We start from the raw sequence: 21,264 nt of genomic DNA on the forward strand, positions 1-21,264 counted from the left end.
GATGTATAAAGACAGAAAATGCAGTGCATCATAACGCACCACAGAGAAGTTGGAGTAGATCGTCTGAATGTCCTGGAACGTCGCAAGATAGGCAAAACCTCCCAGGTTCACCTGCAGCCATTGTGCACTGGTGGCAATGCCTGAGCTGCAGGCGGGGTCTGAACCACAAACACACACAGAGGAAATTCAGCTTTACTGTGCTGAAGGAAAAGCATCTATCATACATTGTTATGATGTCACTTTGCAATACATGTGACCACCCTGGATTATTCCTGAATCCCACTAATTCTATCAACATGTGTGAATGTTGGATTAATTCAGACGTGACGTGAACAATACATAGACTGTAACTGTTAATAGTCTGCCATTGATTGTTACTGGGCTGTAATATAGCAGTGTACCTGTGCTGTTGTTCCTGGTCAGGAAAACCTTAATGAAGTGCGTGTAGACAGACACCTGCCTGGCAAATGTCAGTTGTGGTTGGAGTTGACTCAAAATCTGCAGACTGAGTTGAAATTGGGATTAGATTAATTAAAAAATGGCCGTCACATTTAACGTAATTTCAAGTGATAAATGTGGGAATTCTTACATGGCCTGGTAGGAGCTGCAGGTCAGGTTTGTGGTGATACATGAAAGGAAGTCAGGTGAAACAGCCGGCAGAAATGGACGAAGGCGGCCGCCAAACCACGTCTGGATGAAGGTTAGATTATTGAGGGTGGCCATGCTGACGGTATCTATTCGGAGTTCTTGTATGGTGTCCAGAATCACGGACACTGCTGAGCTGTTGGCGTCCAGAGTCTATAACAAAGATCAAAATGTGATGTAACTACTGACTTTCTGTATCTTTCAACAACAGACGTTTGCAGAAGGTTCTTCTCGACTTACAAAATATTGTGTAATGCTTTCCTACCGTGTTGACGAGCAGATCCAGAGCCTGGTCCAGGACCTCAGAGGTTTTGGAGAGGACAAGTTTCCAGACAGGTCTGGACCCACTTGAGCTGGAGGAGCGGTTGCACTTCAGTATCGTTGCCAGCTGCTCTGCTGTTATTGTTGACAGCTGCGTGACGACAGAGAGCAGTTTAGACTCTACAGTGAAAGTGAAAACGAGCTGAATCACAGACGTCTGTTGATTTATGTGACGCTCTTACCGAAGCACAAGCCAGTTTCTCAACAGCCAAGTCACAGAGGTTTCCACTCGTCTGTGCACTGGTGAGTTGGAGCTGAACTGCTGTTCTGTGGTTTCAAAATAAAACATGTGATTGGTACTTTGCTGACATCTGGGACAATGTTGCATAAAAAGTTAACTCTCCAGAAGGTTCATGTAAATCCTACCTGTTCAGTCCGATACAGATTTCTGTTTCTGTACCAAAAAAACAGAAAAAAAGTTATAAATTGACAATAAAAATTTGCATTTTCATGCATAAAGCAGTGAAGAACTTACCATTTGCCACGCTGACATTACACTTGCAAGAGAAACAAAAACAGAGCGCGTTACAAATCTACTATATTAAGACTAATGTAAGACAAAACAAATAATCTAAAACATACAATTACCTGTCCACTGTAAATGATGCAGTCTGACAGAAAAACACAGGAAATGCAAATCAGTCAGATTTTAAAAAAATCAGTTCAGTGATAAGCTGCAGCTAGACTGGATGTTATTCCTGACGCTTGCTAAATATTGACAATTTACATTTAGTGTGTCTATAAAGTAGGTAGTGTGTGGAATAAGGTGAAACAGTGAAGAGACAAAGCTGGATATAAGACATTGAGTTATTGTTCTAACACTCACCAGGTGGTAGTTGGTGGGATAGAGCCTCTTTAGTCTGTGTGATAGTTGTAGCAATGCCAAGAGAAACCACAGGTAGGGCCAAGTCCAGTCTGGCAAACCTGTAACACGTAAACAAACAGATTTTAATCATAGTGCCAGATTATATAAAATTGTTTAACCCCTTCGAAGTGCCGAGTATACGTAGATGTGAAACTCACAGCGTTTTGTATGAAGAGCAAGTGAAGTTTTCCTTGGAGGAGAAAGAAAGCAAGCATTACTTTAACAAGCACAGGCAAGTGAACATGATGACTTAACAGGAAGGCAGTTGCTCTTTTTACCGGGTGAATGAACACGGTAAGGTTGGTCAGGAACTCTGTGAATTTATTCTGCTCAGCAGACACGGTCAGGTAATCAAAGAGCGCGTTGATAATGACGGCTTTGTCCGGCAGATTTGGAAGCGACAGCAGCTCTGCGCTCTGTTGTGCAGTCAGGAGTGTCAAGACTTCAATCTAATAGGAAATAAGGAACAATTGAGAGTTATTTCTATTAGTTCACAGCTTTGTTTGTTTGTATTTTTTAATCTCGTCATTAACAGAAGTCCCATCTCACAGGGTTGAATTGTGGGTTGAGATGGATCAGCTGAGTGAGGGACAAAAGTGCTGAAAATGGACCCAAATTCTGCTGTATCCACACTGCAGTGCTGTTGGAGGTAGACACACAGCTGGAATCTAGAGCAAGTTTTAAAAAAGGAGAAATATCTGTAAACGATTGAAATGTATTTATTAATTTTTTTAGCTGTTGAATGGAAATACGAAGCATGTGCGTACCTGAGCGTGGCTGCGTCAGGAACTGCAGTATGAAATCCTGCAAGACCAACTGCTGCTGGTTTGAGGTCATCTGGTTAAACTGGCCGATAAACGTCTGCAGTCTGAAAATGAAATCATGGGCAAAAAAAAAAAGAAAAAAAGAAGAGAACTAACTAACCAATAACAATTTGTAATTGAAAAAACAAATTTATAGTTGTACTGCATGGAAATAACAGAGAACCCTTTGGAGGATTTTTGACTTAACCAACAGTTACAGTGAGCTGAACACAGAGTAACCACGAGCGGCGCAGGCTGGGATTTTTTTTTTTAACAGTTTCTAGAGATTATTTTTTGTGCTTAGACTTACTCAGCCTCTCAGCTTCAGGCCCTGATAGTTTCACTGTTGAATTCATTGTCCCATTCATGACTGGAGAGCCTGAGTGAGCCGTAATCCATGATGCTCCCTCCACCGTGCTTCATAGTCATGATGAGGTTTTGTTGTTTGTTTGTTTTTTGTTGTTGCGTAAATTTGTGGGGTTTTTGCCAAAAAAGCTTAACTTTTATCTCATCTGTGGTCGTTGTCTGTGTGTGTGAGTGTTGTGTAAACTTGAGCTGCGCTCTATGTCTGTGCTCCTGTGTTTAGTGTTGCTTTTGATTCTTGGAAGTTATTCATTTACTTGTTCATTTTTTATGCTGTATTTTGATGCTGTTTGGATTTTGTTGCTGCTTTGGTGCTGTTGAAGTTTTTAATTTTTGTGCTTGAGTTTTTTGGCTTTCTGTTTAATATATTTCAGTTTTTACTATATTGTTGTATTTCAACTCTTGATTTTATTATTTCTCTGTTCGCCTGAGTGTCTCCTAGCCCGTGTCTCCTAGCCCGTGTCTCGTCTGCGTGCCTTCTACACTTCCTGTCCTACTTGTCTTCTGGTTCTTGTTGTTACTGCGAAGGTTGGTTTTCTTTCATGCCATGTGACAGCTTTACTGATTTGTTTGTGATTTTCTGGACTGTTTTCATCTCACTCCCATCAGCTTTCCTTCATGTCCATACCTGCATGGGTATTTTATTAACCACATCTTTTCCGATGGGTTTTGGCCACATCTAACTGGCTTTTTAGGTCATTGAAATGTAGCTTTACAAACACTCCTTGACTGTGCATTATATTTTTATCTGGAATTTTAGATATTGTCTATATAGTAATTGTAATATATCCCATTTAGAGTCTTTTCAGCCTCGTCTTCAATCAATGATTCACATAATCTTCAAGGTCTCAACTGTGACATTATTCCATTATTGTGACTGCTTTTAATGGGACAAACGGTTGATCGTCGATCGGTCTGTTATGTGTCTAAAGCATGCCAGATGAATGTTATTTAAACAGTGATTGCTATAGTAATGTACAATGAATGTTTTGGTGCGGTGAAATCTGTCCACAGAGTTAGAAAGATGGAGACTATACCACTATATAAATTTATTCTGATCTGATAATGAATCATTGTTGTCGCTTCCTTACATTTCCCACTGGTTTCTTATGTAATTACTCATCTTAAATGTGAAAAAATAGCAAACTAACACTTAACTGGGATTTCACAGTAAGTAAAACTGTGAACGTTCGCAGATTAATTCTCTCTGCCATGCCCTATGATATAGCTTTTATGAATCAGGAAATGAAAATGAGTGTTGGGCTGGTTCAGCAGCAATTCTGACAAATACTCACATTTCCTGGTATGACTGACAGGTGAGGTTTCTGCTGCTCAGACAGCGCAAAAACATTCCTGATGCATACGGCAAGAAGCTCCTCAGGCGGTCTGAGAACCACAAGTTGATAACTTCGCTGTTCTGCAGCTGCTCATCTGTCAGCAGCAACACTCTGATCTCTCCGATCACATCCAAAACCTGTGACGCTGATGGAATCACAGGCATCGGCTAAACAAGAGATCATTCAGTTATTTTAAAGGCAGATTAACTTTTCCCATAGTCACAATTCGTCTCGGTGTTTGAATGATTCTTATTTGTTTGTTAAAGCTTATTAAAGTCATTAACCATGTTAGCCAGGATGTCCAGGGCTGGGTTTAAAACGTCAGAGACTTTCGTGAGCAGGATTTTCCACAGAGTTTTGGAGTGGGCGCTGTTCCCAGGAAGATTACACATCAGAAGAGACGCCAGGTGATTGGCTGTGAAGTTGTCCAGCTGGATGTGTGAAAGAGACAGAGGAGATGTAGTTATTCTCTGCAATAAACAGTAATGAGTCCTCACCGGCTCTGTTAGAGTAAATCATTACCTGTGCACAGGCATATTCCTCCAAGGGGAAGTTGCAGGAAACTTGATTAAAGGTGTCCAAGTAAGACAGCAGATCAGAGCTGTGGGTCACACAAGACAGGAAATACATGTCAGAATAACAACAACTGCAATAGCATTATTTACTATGTAAATCCTATACGAAGGGTTACCTGTTGACTCCTGCACAGCTGTGAGTTTCTGTCAAAAAACAGAAAAGATTTTTTTTTCAGAAAGAAATCATACAAACAGAATGTATTAAGAAAAGTGTTTATGCTGGCAACAGTCGAAAAAAGGTCTTACCATTGAGCGGGATTACCAGGCACTGTAAATGACGGGATTAACAAATTAAAACAATGATTGAAATATTATTCACCACGTTGTGACAATCACAGCTTAAAAGCATTCAAATTAAGATATGAGATGAGCAGAAAAAGACAACCGTTGTTATGATTTGCTGGGATTTAAATTCAAATTAAATTGAATAGAAAAAAAAAATCTCACCCTGAAGTTCGCCGGCACGCACTCTGTCCAAATCCAAAAAATAAATAATATTCAATCAGCAAAAGCACAGGTGTAGATCTAGTTATATGGACTAGCTTAAGCCATTACGTTGTGTACCCAGTTGTTTTGACTTTGTGTTTGTGAGGCAGTGAAACGTACCGACAGGTGCAATGTTTATCAGGGCTTCTATAGTGGCCCAGGTGACTGGTTCCATTTCTGGAGGCAGAGATGGTATGGCTGCATAGAGCTGTGTGAAGCTGGAATACACAAGAACACAAAACAAAAAACATATGTAAATAAAGAGTATATAGAGAGCTACCAACAGAGCCAATCAGACCTTCAGCTGTCTGCCTACAACACAAAGAAATGTTTATAAAATGTGCCCCAAAAATGCATAATTGGCTGTTTTTGTTTTTTTTTAACTTTGGTGTTTGTTTTCACCTGTTTAAATTACAAACGTCTTATAAAGTTATGAGGTAAGTTGCAAGGTGCTAACTAATTGGGTCACCTTGTAAAGTTGGCTGCAGTTTTTTTTCCTCTGTTTTTGTGATGTTCACTATTAAAAGCTAAAATTAAATCTGCATTAAAAATGACTGCCTGTGATGTAATTAATTTTTCTACGTTATCCTGTATTAATCCAGTTAATAAGCTATATTAATGCCGTGATTTATAGTGTAATCTAATTTCTTTCTCTTTCTGTTTTTCTCAGGGTGAATTTAGTAATAGCAATAGCAATGGTTCAGCTTTAGCCATTAATGCATTGCAGTGAAGCCTTAGCTTGAACATGGTCTGCTGTGAGAGAGTTTTCCTGATTCATACAAAGAACAAAACAGTTTGGAAAGAATCATAAGTCATATTGTGTCAGAAAACCATTTGAAGGTACTCACATTTGTTTGTAGATGTCGCAGGAAGGATTGATCTGAAAAATTGCATATTTTATGATTAATATTTGAGGAAGGCTAAAGCATGCTCAACACCTACACATCTCAGCCAAAGCTATTACCTTTCCAGCGAGCCTGACCAAAGCGCTGAGGACCTCTGGGTACTTCCTGGCTGCAGGTGACTCCGTCAGGAAGTTAAACACTTGGCTGATGACAACGTCTTTCTCTGGTGGAGTTGGGAGAGTCAACAGCAGCAACTCTACCGTCTGATTTGGAGTCAGGAGGTCAAGAGCCTCCAGCTGAGCGGGACACAAAGCAGAAGAGGAGAGAACAATTACTATATAGTCAAATTTCTGCTTCTGTTAAGTCTGTTTGAGCACATCTGTGTTTTGCAAACTTACTCCAGTGAAATAAGAGTTGAGTGTGTAGAAGTCGATGATAGAGGCAAAGCTTGAGAAGAAACCAAAGTTGAGTTGCAGCCATTCTGCGCTGTTATTAGCTGCAGAGACACACTGGGGGTCTGAAGCATTTGTACAAACATTAACATAAATGCCATAAGAACTGGTTTTGTAGTATCTGTGCGTTAATATGTGTTGTCTGTGTCCTCTTCTTACCCGAGGTGTTGTGATTTAGCAGGAAGGTGTAGATGAAGTACTCGTAGATGTTGCTGCTGTACATCGGATCAGCATCCAAAAAGTTCATTCGTTCACTGAGCGCCGCCACACTGCACACAGCAGGGCAAAGACAAAATGAGAACGACTGCACCAAACCACGTTCCGGTTAAACGAAAGGGAAATGAAGACGGTTGACTTACAGGGTTTGGTAAACGGGGCAGGAGAAGTTCTTGGTGCTGAGGCAGGAGAGGAGCTCTGGCTGTACGTTGGGCAGGAGGGGCAGCAGCTTGACCTTGAACCAGAGCTGGATGAAGGCTGGGTCCGTCAGGTGCTCCTGGGTCAGAGTTGCGGAGTTTGACTCGCTGAAGATCTGCTTAAACTCGGATTCCAACTGCGTGAAGTTCTACAGGGGATGAAGAACGAGGAAGCATTGATTTGCTGAAGCTGCAATGTGTGTGGTGAAAACACAAGCCTGGCTATGAAAGCAATGTTGTGAAGCTATAAGTCACCGTGGAGCTGTTAGACAGTACTCACTGCTGTGGAGAGCTCCTTGATCAGCAAGTTCAGACGCTGAGTCAGCTCTAGAACCAGCTTCAAGACGACGGCTTCTGTCATGGTCAGGTTGTTACGAGCAGCGCAGTGCAAGACATGAGCCACGTTTGCCACCGCATCGGTCAGCTGACGGCACGGAAAGAAAATCATCGGCACAGAAGTTAGAAAAAGTTCTTCAACTCCCTAGCTAAGATGAATTTGGAGTCAACTTTTGACATGTCAGGAATTTAAGTTAAGAATTTACAACATTCGAGTGTTAATAATCAAAGATAAATAAAAGAAAATTGGACCTTACCCCGCAAGGGCTCTTATCAAGGGTGATGCTACAGACATCCTGGATTTCATTCACCGTCATGTTGTCCATACCGTTGTCCAGACGGCTGTGCAAAGGTAAAGAAAATGTTTAAACACAAAAGACATAGTAATGCATCATCTTACAGCACAGCAACGTTCACACTGACCATGCTGGCAAAACAGACACATTTAAAAAACTGTTCTAGAACATGTGAAATTAATAAAAGTTCCTCAAAGAGTGAAACCCAAATTCCACAAGCAACACTGCCTTAATGAATTTCTTCTGACCTTGAGTGACTATGAGATGCTCTTTTATATGCATGTAGATAGATAGATAGATAGATAGATAGATAGATAGATAGATAGATAGATAGATAGATAGATAGATAGATAGATAGCTACTACGCAAGTAACCCTGGCGGAAGGGGTTACATGAATAGGATGAGGGAACTGTGGATTCTTCGATACCCAACATCCACAATGACGGCGAAACAACTAGTAGCTCAGTGTTCCAACATTCGAAAGAAGGGACTGCTATCACAGCTAGAGATTGACGAGGTACAACATAAATGCTACGGCAAGGGGAGCCAGGATGCCAGGTCAGGGGGAAGATATCATCACCCCCACCCGAGATTGGGTACCAAGCCCCAAGTGCGATAGGAGAAGGATCGTTGAGTGCGAGAGGAACTGACCTGAAAGATAGGATCATGGCCAAGCTTGAAACCTGGGCCCCCCGTAGCCGGTTACCAAGATTACGTGAAGTACCCTCAGAAGGTCTGCTAGGTGATGTTAATGCAGCACTACGGACGATACCTACAGCCACAATTAGTGAGACTAACAAGCTGATCTACTCGAGCTGATCTACAATACGGCAGCAGTGATCAGTGAGATGCTTGGCTACAAGTTGAACAGCCACAAGGGGCAGTGCCCTCCATCGAGAAGGAGGCTAGAGGCTAAAATCAAGGTAGCACGGAGGGAGGTCAGCCAACTATCGGAGTTGCAGAAAGGCACAATGAAGAAGGTGCCTAAGAAGTACAGCAAGCTGTCCATACCTGAGGCCTTGGAAACTGCCAAGCAAAGACTCATAGCCTTGGCCGGCCGCTTGAGGAGGTACACCAGAGAGACAGAAGGCAGGAGAATAAACCAGTTGTTCTCCACAGAACCAGCAAAGGTGTACTCTCAGTGGCAAGGGAACAATAAGAGAACAGCACCACCAAGGCTGGAGACGGAGCAATACTGGAAGAGCATATGGGAGAAGGACGCAACCCATAATGGCAATGCTCAGTGGCTAGTGGATCTGAGGGCAGACCATGGCAACCTCCCTGAACAGGGTCCAGTAACCATCACGGTGGCAGACATCCACGAAAGGGTCTCCAGTATGAAGAGTTGGACAGCACCAGGCCCCGACATGGTTCATGCCTACTGGCTGAAGAAGCTGACTGCACTCCACGAGCGTCTGGCAGCACAAATGAACCAGCTGCTAGTTGACGAGAGACACCCAGAATGGCTAACCGAAGGTCCCTGATCCCCATGGACCCCAAGAACCATCCAACTACCGACCAATAACCTGCCTCAGTACTACATGGAAGCTCCTGTCAGGCATCATATCGGCTAAGATGAACAGGCACGTGGGTCAATACATGAGTGGGGCACAGAAAGGGATTGGCAAGAATACCAGAGGCGCAAAACACCAGCTACTGGTAGACAGGACAGTCAGCCGAGACTGCAAGACCAGACTGACCAACCTGTGCACTGCCTGGATTGATTACAAGAAGGCCAATGACTCAATGCCCCACAGCTGGATACTGGAATGCTTAGAATTGTACAAGATCAACAGGACCCCAAAAGCCTTCATCAGGAACTCAATGGGGATGTGGCGTACAGCACTAGAGGCCAACTCCAAGCCCATAGCACAAGTCACCATCAAGTGCGGGAGCTACCAAGGAGATGCTCTGTCCCCACTGCTGTTCTGCATAGGCCTGAACCCCCTCAGTGAGATCATTAACAAGACTGGCTACGGATACCGACTACGGAACGGAGCAGTTGTCAGCCACCTCCTGTACATTGATGACATCAAGCTGTATGCCAAGAGTGAACGAGACATCGATTCACTGATCCACACTACCAGGATATACAGCAATGACATCGGGATGTCATTCGGGCTGGAGAAGTGTAGTCGGATGATAACAAAGAGAGGGAAGGTAGTCAGTCAACTGAGGGGATCGAGCTACCAGAAGGCAACATTGCAGACATAGAGGACAGTTACAAGTACCTGGGGATCCCGCAGGCGAATGGGAACCATGAAGAGGCCGTTAGGAAAGCTGCAACCACCAAGTACCTGCAGAGGTTCAGGCAAGTCCTGAGGAGTCAGCTGAACGGTAAGAACAAGATCCGGGCTATCAACACCTACGCCCTGCCCGTGATCAGGTACCCAGCTGGGATAATAAGTTGGCCAAAGGAGGAGATAGAAGCCACTGACATAAAGACAAGAAAGCTCCTTACCATGCATGGAGGGTTTCACCCCAAGTCCAGCACCCTGAGGCTGTACGCTAAGCGGAAGGAAGGGGGCCGGGGACTGGTGAGTGTCAGCACCACAGTCCAGGATGAGACAACGAACATCCAAGAATATATTGGGAAGATGGCCCCAACTGACCGAGTGCTCAGTGAATACCTCAGGCAGCAGAAACCCAAGAAAGAGGAGGGAGACGAGGAACCATCATGGAAGGACAGGCCCCTGCACGGTATGTACCACCAGCAGATAGAGGAGGTGGCTGATATCCAGAAATCCTACCAGTGGCTGGACAAAGCTGGACTGAAAGACAGCACAGAGGCACTAATCATGGCAGCACAGGAACAAGCTCTGAGCACAAGATCCATAGAGGCTGGGGTCTATCACACCAGGCAAGACCCCAGGTGCAGGCTGTGTAAAGATGCCCCAGAGACAATCCAGCACATAACAGCAGGGTGCAAGATGCTAGCAGGCAGGGCATACATGGAGCGCCATAACCAAGTGGCCGGCATAGTATACAGAAACATCTGTGCCGAATATGGCCTGGAAGTTCTGAGGTCAAAATGGGAGATGCCCCCAAGGGTGGTGGAGAATGACTGAGCTAAGATCCTGTGGGACTTCCAGATACAGACGGACAAAATGGTGGTGGCTAACCAACCGGACATAGTGGTGGTAGACAAACAGAAGAATGTAGCGGTTCCGAATGACAGCAATATCAGAAAGAAGGAACACGAGAAGCTGGAGAAATACCAAGGGCTCAGAGAAGAGCTCGAGAGGATGTGGAGGGTGAATGTAACGGTGGTCCCCGTGGTAATCGGAGCACTAGGTGCAGTGACTCCCAAGCTAGGCGAGTGGCTCCAGCAGATCCTGGGAACAACATCGGAGATCTCTGTCCAGAAGAGCACAGTCCTGGGAACAGCTAAGATACTGCGCAGGACCCTCAAGCTCCCAGGCCTCTGGTAGAGGACCCAAGCTTGAAGGATAAACCGCCCGCAGGGGCGTGCTGGGTGTTATACATATTCTCACATTTTGTAACGAGATAATTACTTAATTACTAAATGGTGTTAAAACCTCTGATTGCTAATTACTGTGGTATTTATTTAAGTTTTTTTGTGTCAGACTGGCTTTCCAATAGCATTTTCTCCACTTTTAGTTTAATTTCAGTCTGCACTAATGCGTAAGAAGAAATTGAGCTTTTAAAAACATAGCAAAGAGAATGGTGTCAATACACAGTGTAACAAAAACAAGCTAAAACAGGCTTAACAGAGCTTTGCTGGATATAATAGAGCTGTAGAGCTGCTGATGCATTATTGATTTATTGCTTGTGCTATTTTTAAACCCTTGTCCTGTCTTCATTGGAAGCCATTAATGTAAATGAGGAATGCCTGACTTACAACACTTCGTGGAAAGCGAGCGTGATGTTTTCATGCATCAGGAGTTCTTCATTGGGCAAAAACCTCCGTAACAGCGGCTTCACAACATAATCATACCAGTCTGCCACATTTGTCACATCAAACTGAGGTCCCTCTGGGACCACAGATGCATTTGGCTGCCGGTATTTGCCAGCCAGCTCAGACAGAGTCCAGTTGAGCAGGAACTGGGTCAAAGTGGTGCTTTTTATATTTGACGCATCTCTCTGGAAAAACAGGTCAGAGGTCATTTTTTTTACTTGCTGTAGAGCTATTTAGACAGGTTAGAGAGAGGCAACACATGAGTGTGTGTGTTTGTGTACCTCACGTGTGAAGGACACAAAATTATGAACAAAGCTCCCGATGGGTTTGAAGGCTGACATGAATCCATTCACGACCTGGATGTGCAATGAAGCAGAGGTTGTTAGATTTTACACAATTGAACTCTTTTATTAATATTTTTTCTAGAGATGAAAACATATTTAATTATTTTTGCAGGTGGATGCACATCCTGTTACTGTACCTGTTGGAGGCCTGGCTGATGGTTATGTGACAGCTGTACTGGATAGGAGGGTGGGTACCCAGGGGTTGTCCATTTGGGACCCCATCCCGGGCCATCAGTGGGTGATGGGCCAGATTCCCCTGTTAGCAGACTGTGGAAGACCAGAGCTAATGTGCCATTGTCTAAATTGGCAACCTCAGGGCTCATGAGCAGCTCGGCCTTTTGTGCTGGAGACAACAAGTTAAGAACCTCCAGCTGTGGTTGAAAGAAAAAAAAAAGGAGTAAGAGAAGAAGAACAGGAAGTGGAGCAGTGATACTCAGTGTGGTGGAGTTCTCAGTAGTGTCTAGATCACCATAAAAACAGGAGTTTATAATGTCTAAAATCTTAAATAAGGCTCAGTTTAACTCACTCCACTGAAGACCACGTTGAGCGCTGAAAAGTCCTTCATGCGGGCCATGACACTGAAGGCACCAAAGTTCTTCATCAGCCACTCCGCACTGCTCTCATCTGGCCTCACACAGCCTGCACAGAGATCGCACGATGATAAGTTAGCTCCGATATTTGAACATTTGATTAAATTTAGACTTTAATTGTGCTTTAACAAATGCAGTTTGTCTAAAATAAAAACTGCAAATATATTTTAGTAAAATGTAGAGCAGGAACACTCGGATGGTTGTGATGTTTTATTCTCTAATATGAGCCTTTTTATAAAGTCAAACCTCTGCTGGGTTATGGACCACATCTTACATCCTACTAACTTTTTTTGCCTCTAAATGTGGTTTTATCCATTTTTTAAACCTCCAAATAACTTAATTATGGTACAAAACACATTAGTCCTGGCTGCACTTTGACCCTGTACTCTGTTGTTTAACTTCTGGACAATGATTCTCCTCTTTATCACAGAAGAATGCAATCCCCACCACATTCTCCGCTTATGTGTTCCCTGCTGGGGGGGTCACTGCTCCAAATCTAGTGGTTTTGGTGCCTCCTCTTTTTGTAAAAGCCTTTGTTTCCTTAGGGAACACTTTAAACACTGTTTCTATTTGTTCGTTCTGTCTACAAATGTTGTATAATCACAATGTATTTGTTGTTTTGAACGCATCCACACCCACCTTAGCAAACCGCAGTAAATGGTTAGATGCTAAGCTAATAGACTTTCAGTGTGATGTGCTGTCTCCATGCCTGTACAAGCAATATGCAACTTTGTTGCTTGTGATAGTTGTTGAGGGTTACGTAACTTAAAGGAGACACTTTTAGAAAAAACCTGCATGGCTTTGAGTTGTAAATATGTAAATAGCAAGTAAATCTTAATAAAATGCTAAGGTCTATAGCAGCAGTTATGATAAATTAGGGCTTATATGAACATTAAACTGTTCCTAGTCTAATGTTAGCCTCAGAGGACCGTGTGCCATAAGTGGAGATTCTCTACTGAAAGTAAAGTTTAGTTTATAGGGAGTCACAGTTATTGGTATTAGACACTTTACCATCAACTGTTGCTGAAGACAGGAACGGGTACATAAAGAATGTGTAGATCCACTTTTGCCTGACTGGATCCATCTCAGAATAGTGTTGACTGAGCTCCTCCACTCTGAAAGGAGAGTTGGGATGTTGGGTTATTGTCATAAAATCCAAAAATGACATGGACAAAGACGAGGACAGTAAGAGACATACACAGTCTGGTAGGTGGAGCAGCTGAAGTTCCTGGTGCTGAGACAGGACAAGAACTGCTTGGTGATGGATTTCAGCAGCGGTTTCATGTTGACCTCCATCCACATCTTGACCAGATCTTGATTCTGTAGAGGGTCTGCTGCCAAGTCTAATTCCAGAGCGCCCTCCACGCTCAAAATTGGTCCGCTTGCCATGCTTGATTTCTGTGGCAACAGTGATGGAGAGGCTTTATACTCGCATGTTTCACCAAAAAGCTAATCAGCATTCACCTGGTTACATATAACTTATTGTTAACAGGATTTATAAGTTAGTGCCCAACAAATAATGTCAGTGTTGTGACATGGCAAAATACAAAAAACAAACTTATTCCATCCCTGACTGGTCATAATGGAATGTGTAGCAACTGTTGAATGCTTGTTGACGTCATACCATAAACGTGTACACATCCATTGTGGCTTCAAGAATTCCTTTCAGCTTTCGCATTTCATCTGCCCCCGTGTCTGTTGGAGGCAGGCCCACACACTGTAAGAAGTTCGAGGTGGCATCTGGGCCCTTGGAATTTATGACAAGTGGAAAAATTAGTAAGACGGGAACAAAAACCTGATTTCAATAACTACAAAGCAAAAGCAATGAGATTAATTGTGCTTGTCTGATTGTCTGATTGTGATTCATTACATTGATAGCTTGGCTGGGTGATTAATAATGCCTCTCCAATATTTGTACATATCAATACTTTACTCAAGGGAAACTGCAAGGACAATTGCTGTATTATGGCTGCAGCATAAAGGATAATAATAATATCACAGCGCCACACTGAAGGCCTTATTATGTAAAGTAAGTTTTTTATACAGCACTGATAAAATAAGATAATGTTCAGAATTATTATAGCAAAATATATACAGACTTTGTTTTTAAATGTGGCTATATCAGAAGTCCTGAAGTTACTGTTGTCTTTAAGTTTTAACAACAGCTTCCCACCATAGATGATGGCAAGGGTATCTGATTTAAGGGTACAGATAGCCTTTTGAGAAAATCTGGAGTATGCTGAATCTATGCTGAGCTGCTATTATATACATATACATATATAAAAATGCTTCATTTGATTAGCTTCCAGTTTGCAGTTAGCTTCCAGTTAGCTAGGGCAGATTTTGGTCAGATACATATGTTAGCAAGGTTTGAGCTGAAATTGGCTGCAAATTGGCACAAATAGAATATTATGCTATGCTGTGAGATTTATGCCACCAAATATTTTCTAGCTGTAAACAGTCTCCTGTACTTATAATAGGGTAGTGTAGTTAGTTTAGCTGCTAGCGAGCAAGGTTAATCTTTTTACAACATTTACTTAATGCTCTAAAAACAGGATATGTCAAAAAATAAAAGTAATTAAAGTAGAAGTTATTCATTTAGAAATAAAACTTATTCACAGATAACACAGAAAAAAAGAAAAACCTAGTTATTTAAAATATTTGTCATGAAACATCGTTTTGATATTACCAGATAAAAATCAGTCTGGTTTTGTTACAATACCTACTCAATGTTTCTACACTGCAGTATTCTCTTACAACCACATGTGTAAATAATCATATTAATTATGTATTTAGTTTTGCATTTTCTTTGTCATACTTTAAAGTGGGACAGAATAGATTCATATTTTTTGACAAATTTTGGGATTCACTTTGTAACTCTGGTTTTAAAAAGGTGCTATAGAAATAAAGTTTATAATGAATATTATTACAACAACAAAAGCGCAACAATCAGACAAGCCCTTATGAGCAAGCGCTTGGTGACAATGGGAAGGAAAAACTCCCTTTGCCACCTCCTGATAAAAAATACTATATTATGTTCTCTGTATGACGACATATGGAAAGAAATGAATAAAAACCTTTGACGAGTTTCTTAATATGACAAAGCATTTCGCCATACTCAGATCAAATACTGGGAAATCTATTGTTTGAGATGTTTAACCACACCAGTGCACTTCCTAATGTTTTCACAGTCACTCTTCAATTTAATTTTTTCAAGCTCAGTGAAAAATGTGCCTAATCACCGATGTGAACAGGTCATGAGCTGATCTTGATCTTTTTGGTATGTGATTTGGGCAGTTTGACAACTGTAGTCATAACAAGAATCTCGTGGCAGTACCCGGGAAGCCGCAGCCACACTAACAACATAATGTTCTAGCCACACTGACCATTTGCATATATTCAAAGTCAGCTGAACATCTGTTGCAAGGAAAAATGTTTTAAAAGAATAGACAGCAATAACAATATGATGTCTGTACTTGTAGCTTTGTGTTGTGTTGTGCTACAGTTACACTAACCTGTGCGCAGGTATCTTTTGTGCATACTGCATTACTGCAAGATCCACCAATGCAACAAGACAAGCATTTAAAATAAAGAAAGATTATATAGGTTACTGCATTTAGAAGAGTGTGAAACTTACAAGTGTAAATATTATGTGTGTTTCTATTTCCTGATCTTACCTCTGTGCACTGGATCCTGCTGTTGGGATAAGACAGAGTTGAATGTTAGCATTGCAATTTTACCAAAACTTGTTTAAACAGCAGTGTTTGGAAATTATTTAAGACCTATTTTTAATACAAATTTAGTCAGGAAATAGCATCAAATGTTGAAACTGAGAAATGTTCCTGTTTTTTAAATCTCTGATTAAAAGGTTGTAGTGACATGATTAGGTATGAAGGATTTGGTTTGAATTTTTCAGAAGTACACATGGGAGGGGTTCACCACTCTGTGAGAACAAGTTAAGCATAATGCTCATCAGTGTAACTTCTTCATTTATGGTCCATGTTTAAAAGATTCAATCCAGATGAGTCTCTGTGCACAAGAGACTGGGCTGAAAAATAAACGTGCTGCACTGGAATCATTAGTACACATGGCAGGTGGAACTTTCACATCTGCGAAGGCACCACTGACGCCACCATCCAAATGACATCGAAGGCTTATTTTAATAATAATAATGATAATGGATTGGATTTCATATAGCGCTTTTCAAGGCACCCAAAGCGCTTTACAATGCCACTATTCATTCACTCTCACATTCACACACTGGTGGAGGCAGCTACTGTTGTAGCCACAGCTGCCCTGGGGCAGACTGACAGAGGCGAAGCTGCCATATTGCGCCATCGGCCCCTCTGGCCGATGGCGTGATACCAACAAAGTATCAACCTAAATGCTGCACATATTATAGCAGAAGGGCTCGGCAGTAAACGAGTCCGGGTGCTAAAGGGGAAATACCTGAGCAAGAATGGAGAACCTTTGGCTTCTGTCGTCAGCTCCCAAATACTTACAAAGTCTTATTAAAGGAAGAGGCAGTCCAACAAAGTGGTAAACATGTCCCATAATGGTAAATTAATGATCCCAGGGTTTTCTGAGTTTTTCTGAATTTCTGAGAATTTTCATACTTAGATTTGAGTTTGGGTTTTAGTATTCCAGTGTTTGAAGTTTTGACTTCCTTTTAGCCTTGAGTGCTTAAAAGAAGGCAACTGAGGATTTATTCCAGTTGCCTTCTTTTCTCCGATGAGATTTCTTTAGTTTTCTTATAGTGAGTTTGATTTCTTGTAATCTTATTGAATCTTTTTCTTTCTGAAGCTTCTGCAATCTTGTGTTTCAGTTCATGATCTCATTGATATTCTCGTGTGGTGAGTTTTAGTTTTATTGTACTGTTTGAGTTGTTTCTTGCCCAGAGTTGTGGATGCTTGTTCTAGTACTAGTTTTGAATTAGTTTCAGCTCATACCTTGAGTTTCTTATCTGTGTTTCGTTCTATCAGCGTTTCCTTCTTGGTTTTTTCTCTGGATTTTTCTGTTGGATGTTGTTGTATTAGACTTATTTTGGTTATTAAAGCCCACTTTGGGTTGAACATTCAGCCCCTTAAACTTTCATATTTGCCATGTAACTTTGCAATCCACAGCCCTCAATTACAATTTTACACAAAGTCCCAGGTTAATGAGGCTGTAGAAGTGCATCAAAAACCACCTAGAGTTGTATATGTTTGTTGATTAAAATAATATAATGTTTATTTTCTCGTAAGATTGTATATTATTAAAATGCTGATGTTAAAAAAAAAAGCTCCTATTCTGTTCTAAGAGACTGGCTACAGACAAATATTGAAACTGTCAACAATACCTCACAAAATCAGCAAGAAGGAGCATGTAGCTTTAAAATCATGCTGCTGAAATAATATTTGGGCAAACCGTCTTTGGTTTTGTAATAATAATAATAATAATAATAATAATAATAATAATAATAATGATAATGATAATAATAATAATAATAATAATAATACATTTGATTTGTGGGCACCTGTCTAAAACCCAAGGTCACCGTACAAAGCATAAAATATAAACAGTAAAACGATAAAAAAAAAAAAAAAAAACATTTTCAGTAAAGCTAATGGAAAGAATTGATTGCTCAATTCCGATTTTTTTGTCTGCTTGTTTACACTACAAATAAAATGCGACAGCAAACACGCTCTAGTGTGAACGCTCAAAGCGGCCCGCATGCGCAAAAGAAGACGTCACACACCACGCGCTCTGTTTAGACCCAGAGCAAACAACGTTGTTTGACTGATGGCCCTTAATATAAAGACTTCGGACTTTACGTTTCCCAGTTTTTGCTTTAAATTATTCTGTTATTTACATAATAATGTAAATAACCTAATAATGATCCTTATTGCTGTTTTAGAGAGGAGCGGTGCTTCAAAGGATAGTTGCAGATTTCTGTCAGAATCTGCAGATTATACAGTACAAATAAAATGTTCACGTTGTCTTCCCAACAGTTTCACTGACATCTACACTGGATGGCCAGGAAGCGTTCGCGATGTCTTCTCGGGCGCTTCTCCGGCGCTGATAATTGGCGTCTGTCTTGTGTCAGTGACGTAAAAGACGGATTTAATGCGCTTTCGCATGCAGTGTGAGCGTAGCCTAAGAAATAACCTATTGTTCGTCTTATTTCTCTGCTTATGCCTTTTATTGTTGTCCAGAAACTACCTAAACACACCCATGAACCGCACCGTTGTTGCATCATTTTGACTCATTCTCACATACGTCATTATTCATGGCTTAAATAAATACAGGTGTCATTAAAAAACAAATATGTATAAATCCACAGCTGAAAATAGTCCTCATCAAAAGCACTGTTACTTGTGTTTGAAGTTGACACTTGAAGAAGTTCATGAGCCACTTGAACATGAGTGGGATTTTTTTTTAAAGGAAAAAACTATATTATCTTATAAATATTAATACGTTAATTTTAGATTATAGTGTATAAAGTGTATAATGTGTAGGTTTCTTAATCCAGTGATAAAAAACCCTGTCTGAGGCAAAATGACCATCGGTCTTATGTAAATATTATGTAAAGGGTCAGCTTTGCACATCGGCTGAGTAACCTATAGTAACTTCCTCCCTCTGGCGAGATAGTTTTTAGCCAGCAAACTTGAGCAAATAAAGCTCGTGTGGATCAATGCACATTTATTGTTCTAGTAAATATTTACCACAGCAGGACGTACAGCATGTTTGTGGGTCCACAATAGTCATGTTCCTTATGATTCATAGGTCATGGTGAATAAAGGGACATGAAAATATCTCAGCAACAATTATAATGAGATCATTTATTGTCACTTTGGGAGATTTTTTTTCCAGTCATGCCAACAGTCTTTCCCTTTAATGAGCTGGCGACTCTCATATATTAAAGACACAAAACTTGCTCTTACCAAAGGAGCTCTCCAGTAGGTAAATCAATAGGAACAGGTAATGTGCTCTCATAATGCAACCAGTCTCATGAGATGTGAGGGCTTTGTGTTGAAAATCACTGGGGAGAGAAGAAGAGAAAGCAAGTGACACAGTAGTCTAGACATTACAGGGATCACAGGGATCACATAACTAGCAGGTGGATTAATGATCAGGATGTTAAAACAACTGACACTCAGTGCCAAAGTGCTGTATGTCACAAATGATCTTGGTAAGATCATTTGTAACTTGTGGCTCAAGCCATCTAAAGCTTTAAACGTTATATAACCAATCTTTTTAGGCAAACAATGAAAAGTCAGTCCATTACTGACCTTTCACTCTCATGCCTGTGTGTTTAGTGGCTGAAAGCAATCAGGGAGTGGCTGTTAGAAGTCTTACATGCAGCCACATAAAGTTACCTTTAACATGGCGACATTAAAGCATGATGAGAGAATTGACGTATCAGTGGAAGGAATGCTGAAACCCTACCTCACACAGCTTATAAGAATGAAAACAAAGACAACATTCACATGACCCTCCTCTTAAAACACATTGCAGATTGTCATAACTAGTAGAGTAATTCCTTTAAAAAAATGTTCTAATTTTGACTTTTGTGGCGATTTCCTTCAGAGATGATGAAACTGTATCTAAATCTGCTGCTCGGTGCTGTTGCAAAAACAAAGAATCTTTTCACAGAACTGTACTTCTGTTTGGGTGCGGTGAAAACAGACAATGCACTGATGACTTCATTGTTACGCATGGTCATGAAAGCCAATGTTAGGCACTTGCTTCTGTTCCTTGAGAAACACATAAAACAGTGTCAGATTATATCAGTGTTATTAATCTGACACCTGCATGCAATATTTAGAATCATGCTGGTATCTGTAAATGCTGCTCCTTCACACATTAGCCATGAAGAGAGAAATGTGTTAGTCACTCAGACTAAACATGTGCCTTCATCTACATGTCAACTCTTCTGAAAGGGGTTTGATATAGTGACCAAAAGCTTTATCAATATACATGCGATAACTTTATAAGGAGCAGCTTTTATCTGCATGTGGGAGGTTTGTTTGTTTCCACAAAGTGGCCGCACACTCACACAACATGACTTATTTAGCTTTTTAACTGTTATTTTTAATTTTACAAGACTTCTGTAAATTTGAAGTTTCTTGTTCACTTTATTCCAATTTTCCTGTGAGGTGATGATAAAACTTGGTTTGATTTGTACACCAGACATCCTTCATGAGACAACACTTCAGTTTTCTCAACTTTTTTCTTTTTTTAAAAAACACTATATTAACCCGCGCGGCACGCTGGCACGGTGGTTAGCACTGTTGCCGCACAGCAAGAAGGTCCTGAGTTCTATTCCACCATCAGGTCTTTCTGTGTGGAGTTTGCATGTTCTCCCCGTGTTTGCGTGGGTTCTCCCCGGGTACACCGGCTTCCTCCCACCGTCCAAAGACATGCAGTTTGTGGGCTTAGGTTAATTGACTAATCTAAATTGCCCACAGGTGTGAATGCGGGAGTGAACGTGAGTGCGAATGGTTGTCTGTCTCTGTGTGTTAGCCCTGCGACAGACAGACTGGCGACCTGTCCAGGGTGTACCCCGCCTCTATGACAGCTGACATAGGCTCCAGCGCCCCCCGCGACCCTGAAAAGGATAAGCGGAAGCGAATGGATGGATGGACTATATTAACCCAGTTATGTCATCGTGATTACAGTACTAGAACACTT

General features: G+C 41.3%; 1 protein-coding gene across 1 annotated transcript in view; it reads right to left on the reverse strand.

The window, feature by feature from the left end:
• LOC102080602 (uncharacterized) overlaps positions 1-21,264 on the reverse strand; it is a 34,530-nt gene that overhangs the window by 11,702 nt on the left and 1,564 nt on the right. Inside the window, exons 2-38 of the mRNA XM_019360249.2 lie at positions 19,515-19,612; positions 16,269-16,287; positions 16,107-16,140; positions 14,216-14,338; positions 13,790-13,989; positions 13,603-13,706; positions 12,528-12,640; positions 12,139-12,372; positions 11,939-12,013; positions 11,601-11,842; positions 7,699-7,783; positions 7,386-7,529; positions 7,052-7,254; positions 6,852-6,961; positions 6,639-6,757; positions 6,360-6,536; positions 6,244-6,275; positions 5,516-5,613; positions 5,357-5,379; positions 5,156-5,177; positions 5,026-5,053; positions 4,857-4,935; positions 4,619-4,765; positions 4,293-4,501; positions 2,599-2,699; positions 2,381-2,499; positions 2,110-2,280; positions 1,990-2,021; positions 1,793-1,890; positions 1,555-1,577; positions 1,442-1,463; positions 1,333-1,360; positions 1,149-1,233; positions 911-1,057; positions 590-798; positions 402-505; positions 40-158 (exon numbers count right to left, since the gene is read on the reverse strand). Of these exons, the coding sequence (XP_019215794.1) occupies positions 40-158; positions 402-505; positions 590-798; positions 911-1,057; positions 1,149-1,233; positions 1,333-1,360; positions 1,442-1,463; positions 1,555-1,577; positions 1,793-1,890; positions 1,990-2,021; positions 2,110-2,280; positions 2,381-2,499; positions 2,599-2,699; positions 4,293-4,501; positions 4,619-4,765; positions 4,857-4,935; positions 5,026-5,053; positions 5,156-5,177; positions 5,357-5,379; positions 5,516-5,613; positions 6,244-6,275; positions 6,360-6,536; positions 6,639-6,757; positions 6,852-6,961; positions 7,052-7,254; positions 7,386-7,529; positions 7,699-7,783; positions 11,601-11,842; positions 11,939-12,013; positions 12,139-12,372; positions 12,528-12,640; positions 13,603-13,706; positions 13,790-13,989; positions 14,216-14,338; positions 16,107-16,140; positions 16,269-16,287; positions 19,515-19,566 (3,930 nt within the window). The 5' untranslated portion in view covers positions 19,567-19,612. The remainder of the gene's footprint in view (positions 1-39; positions 159-401; positions 506-589; positions 799-910; positions 1,058-1,148; positions 1,234-1,332; positions 1,361-1,441; positions 1,464-1,554; positions 1,578-1,792; positions 1,891-1,989; positions 2,022-2,109; positions 2,281-2,380; positions 2,500-2,598; positions 2,700-4,292; positions 4,502-4,618; positions 4,766-4,856; positions 4,936-5,025; positions 5,054-5,155; positions 5,178-5,356; positions 5,380-5,515; positions 5,614-6,243; positions 6,276-6,359; positions 6,537-6,638; positions 6,758-6,851; positions 6,962-7,051; positions 7,255-7,385; positions 7,530-7,698; positions 7,784-11,600; positions 11,843-11,938; positions 12,014-12,138; positions 12,373-12,527; positions 12,641-13,602; positions 13,707-13,789; positions 13,990-14,215; positions 14,339-16,106; positions 16,141-16,268; positions 16,288-19,514; positions 19,613-21,264) is intronic.

The sequence above is a fragment of the Oreochromis niloticus genome, linkage group LG6 (assembly GCF_001858045.2).
Source record: "Oreochromis niloticus isolate F11D_XX linkage group LG6, O_niloticus_UMD_NMBU, whole genome shotgun sequence".
Classification (NCBI taxonomy): domain Eukaryota; kingdom Metazoa; phylum Chordata; class Actinopteri; order Cichliformes; family Cichlidae; genus Oreochromis; species Oreochromis niloticus.